General features: G+C 45.2%; 1 protein-coding gene across 1 annotated transcript in view; it reads left to right on the top strand.

Moving 5' to 3' along the window:
- Window positions 1-3960, top strand: part of PARN (poly(A)-specific ribonuclease) — a 146961-nt gene extending 143001 nt beyond the window's left edge. The window contains exon 24 of the mRNA XM_012647546.1: window positions 3024-3960. Within this exon, the coding sequence (XP_012503000.1) occupies window positions 3024-3076 (53 nt within the window). The 3' untranslated portion in view covers window positions 3077-3960. The remainder of the gene's footprint in view (window positions 1-3023) is intronic.
- The last annotated feature ends 511 nt before the right edge of the window (window positions 3961-4471 follow it).

Below are 4471 nucleotides of genomic sequence, written 5' to 3'. Positions count from 1 at the left end.
TAGTGAATGATACCAGCACTGGACCACTAAATAGAAACCATTAGTTTTTTTTGATGAACATTTGGTTTTGGACTGTGTTTTGGCACTTCATCTTTATCCAACCATTGTGCCAAATGCTTGCAGTTGTCAAAAATAATCCATTTACATCATATGTAACAATAGAATATAGAAATGGTTTGCCTTTATGTAGTGACAGTAAAGAAAGGCAAGCTTTGAGGTGATTTCTCTTCTAATGCCCGTGTAATTCATGTGGAACCATCTATCCAGCTTCTTTACCTTGCCCATTTGTTTCAAATGGTCCAATATTGTTGGAATAGTAACGTCAGACCTTGCTGCTAATTCATGTGTAGGTTGAGATGGATTCGCTTGCACTATAGCTCTCAGCTCATCATTGTCCACCTTGGTGTCAGGTCGCCCACATGGCTCATTTTCAAGGTTAAAATCACCAGAATGGAACTTCTCAAACCATCAATGTACTGTACATTCATTAGCCATATCCTTCCCAAACACTTCATTGATATTTCGAACTGTCTGCGCTGCATTGGTTCCACGATGGAACTCATATTAAAAAATAACACAAATTTTTGGCTTATCCATGGTTTCACAAAAATTGCTCTAAAAAATTTTTGAAAGATAATTACAAGCCAAAATGTGTGTTTGAAAGAATGAAGCTGTCCCTTCACAATGAAAAAGAAAAGTGTCAGAGTGAAATGTCAGAGATACCAACTGTCAAACTTAGTACTTAAGGAAATTGGACATTTCATACTTAATAACCTAATAAAAAAGGCTTATGAAAATGAGTTCTCTGTTAAGCTGACCATAGCTCCTTCCTTCCAGTAGCTTCTCCTGTAACAAAGACTGATCCTTTGTTAGTCTACGGCTCTCCCTTTCTGGAAAGTGCTGGAAAGAACACGGATAGTGACCTTCAGTTCCCCTCTGATCTGGGTCTCCTATCGATCGCTCCTAAAGTTCTGGTCCCTGTGTACGTAATTCTTGCTCAGCAGCTGCACATTTAGGCAGTAAAAACTAGCATCTTTTTGACACCAGATTGTTGCCTTCCTGGGAAACAGCCGTATTCAGTGTTGGGCCACCTGATTGACAAGGGGAAGGGACCTAACATTCATTAAGAACTTACCCAGGAACTTTGCTGTATCACAGAAGTCCTGTGCAGCATGAAGTGGTATTAGATTCACTTTATAAATGAGGCAGTGAGACTTGTTCAAAGTCATCCAGCTGGTACGATGGCCAGACCCGACCTCCCTCACCCCAGAGCTTTCGCTTATGCCATTATTTCTCGCTGGCTCTGCACAGTCACTTCCTGCGTGTGCTGCGGCTCGCCGTCATGCTCACATACACCCCGGCTAATGGCAGTGCAGGTTACAAATAGCGCAGTGCAGTTGCTTTTAGCAATTTATCTTTTTCGTCTCAGCTGGATTTAGTTTACTTCAGTTCCCTGCATTTGGCGTTGTAGCTTTTACCTTTAGAATGGCTAATGGGCTACTGTAATATTTCCTTGATATGTGAATTGTCAAAATGCCCTTATTGGTATTATTTTCCTACAATTAAGTATTGTAGAAATGTGTGATTGAGCAGGCCACTCTAGTTGTAGCTTACCATGGGCCGCTTGCAGTATCCAGTGGTTCCTGGGAGAGGGATTTTTTTTTTTAATCATCTTTATTCTTTTTCTGACTGGACCGTGTGAATCCTTTTCACGTGGATCATACCCTGTCCAGGGTATGGGGAGTCCCAGGACATACAATTTCCACACAGCCATGAGACCCAGGGCAGAAAAATTCCAGTGTTCCTCTCCTGGTCTCCCCATCCTAACTCTTTGGATCTTATCGTAGTAAATGATCAGACGTGGGAATGCTCATGTTAGCTGGAATTCTCTCCACGTAATCAATTGCTTCTGTTTGGACCTAGCTACCTTTCGGCATCCCTGTTACTAACGACAGCTACTCTCAGCCAAGTGAGTTCCTAGTTTATAGGACACTGCACCCCCTCCATTTTTAAAAGTCACTTCCCATGGAGGCATCATCAAAGACTTCTCTCCCTTTGTGAAATCTTGGAGTGTTAGCAGCTGGGAGGGAGACTTTGCCAGTTTCTCTGCCAGCCCTGCCAGCCCGACTTAAGGCACGGTGCCACTTGTGCAGCTCATGCCCAGTCTGCCACGCTTTGCATTGTGAATACTCTATTTCCTGACTTAATTCACATTCTTTGAAGTCTGGGTATCGGTGGTCCAGGGCCTAATTGTTGGCCGCTGCTGGTGCTATCATAGAAAGTGGCATGACTGAAAAGAGGGCTCCTGACTTTGGGGTGAAACTGTTCGTAACTGAAGAGATTCTCTTCAGTCCAGCAAGAGGGATCTTAGACAACTTGGCTGAAGTTGGAAAAAGCCACAAGCTTCTTTTGCCCCTTTTGGGATTTCTCAACCCCTGCTGGTCAGCTTCCGTCTGCCCCACAGCTGCCACCTGAGACTTCTCATCTAGGTGCCAACCCCACCACAGTGCAGAGAAACCCAGTCTCCTGGGACTTCAGCAGGGATCTGGTGCTGTGGCATGGGATGGGATGGGATGGCATGGGATGGGATGGGATGGGAAGGGATGGGATGGGAAGGGAAGGGAAGGGAATTCAAATCCCTTCTCAGTCACTAGCCAGCTGTGTGCAGCTGCTCACGATATCTCACCTCTCTGCATCTGTTCTTGCATCTGTAAAATGGAGAGCTACTATGCCATCCTGTAAAATAAATAAATAGAGGCACCTAAAGCTGGGGGTGGGAGGTGCTTCATTAATCCCCCCGTGATGTTTTCTGTGGCTTTGCCTTCGTTTGCTGAGCACTGCTCTTCCTAGCCAGGACGTGTCTGTGTACTTCTAGTTGTGGCTGTGCAGCCAGCCCCACCTGGCCCCATGCGCAGCTGTCTCTGCAGCCAGCACAGGGCGCTCTGTTTATCTGCTGGTCGCGTTGTGTTCTCCTGGAGGTGCTGTCCTCCTGTTGTTCATATCATTTTGCTCTTTCCCACCAGGAAACATCTCAGACAGCCCTGCCACACTCTTTGAAGTTCCTGACACGTGGTAACCAAGACTTGAGTGAAACAAACCGCTGGTGCTGTCGCTGAGAAGGAGCCAGCCGGCACGTCTGGAAGCCATACTGTGTTTAATTTAATCAAATGTGGTATGGGAGGGGTTTGAAACCAAGTATATCCTGGAAAAAAAAACAGTTTTTATTTTTGTGACCATGGTTTTTTTCCTTTTTAATCTAAACTGCCTGTTGACACTCCTCATGGTCGTAGGCTGTCATGAATGTGTACGTTATTAACCAGCTAATTATTTGTTGCTTGTGTGGAATCCTTTGCTGTCAGGAATGTGCTTTAAGAATCCACCTGATGGGGAATGTCGGCTGTGAAATATGCAAAAAGAGCTGACATTCTGGGTGCTGTGATCATGAATTTGGGATTGAACTCTTTCCTGCTTCAAGAGGTTCTCATCCGTCTCCTCGTCAAGCTCAGACTTGGGGGCAGTTGCAGAACAAGGTTGCCGTCGCCCTGCTTCCCGCCGTAGCTGCCTGAAAATGTGAAGCTCTCACGCTTGTTTTTCCAGTAGGAAGACATCTACCAATGTCATCCCACGAAGGAGCTTCCGTATGCCTTGGCCTTTGGGGCATATTTATTTAGTTATTTTTCCTGAGATGTAAGTTTCTCGTGGGGGTGTATGAGTAGAAAAAGTCAGTTTCTGTTCTTACATGTAGTCGTGCGTTGGCTTTCCAGTGTCTTAGCCTGCTTGTGTCTTCTGTGTGGGTGGCAGCAGCGTGTGTGCATACGTGTGCGTGTGTGTGTGGAATCATGGCAAATCGACAACATGCACCAGCCCTTTCTCTATGGAAACAGAGCCCAACAACAGCAAGAGTCCGTGAATCTACTTCTGTAGATCTGCTTCAGATAGATCATTGTTAGATATTTAACATTTTTGTATCGTGGAAATAAAAATGAAAAATGTATTTCCAAAAGATAAAAATTAAAGGAATTTTCATAGGACTCTGGTTCTTTCTCTTTTTTGTAAGTGAATGACATATTCACTCTCTACATAGATATATTTCTCACCCCTGAAGAAGTCTGGTAAGTCACTAAGCCTGGTGTTTGTGGATTTTTTTTTTCTTTTTTTTTTTTTACCTGTTACCCCTATACCTGCCCTAATGGGTCAGATACTCAGGGCTGGAGCTGAGCTGGCGGTACATGACCTCGTGGGGGATGCGAGGAATTGAGCTCTTACAGCTCACATTGGAACTCTGTGGTAGTTTGTAGCTGGAAAGACTCCTTCCCTACCAAGAGCCTCTTAACGCTTCCTCCTCTCCAAGAGTTCTGTAGCCACAAAGTCACAACCCCAGGCATGGCAGGACGGAGTGCCCACCCCTCAGCTGTCAGTGCTCCAGCTCCAGGGGAGTGGAGGGCGGCTGAAGGCGAGGAGTAGAAAGGGC

The sequence above is a fragment of the Propithecus coquereli genome, unplaced genomic scaffold, assembly GCF_000956105.1.
Source record: "Propithecus coquereli isolate 6110/MARCELLA unplaced genomic scaffold, Pcoq_1.0 Scaffold27, whole genome shotgun sequence".
NCBI classification, from domain to species: Eukaryota; Metazoa; Chordata; class Mammalia; order Primates; family Indriidae; genus Propithecus; species Propithecus coquereli.
Note: the sequence above shows the minus strand (reverse complement) of the source record. Positions and strands in the feature narration are given on the sequence as shown.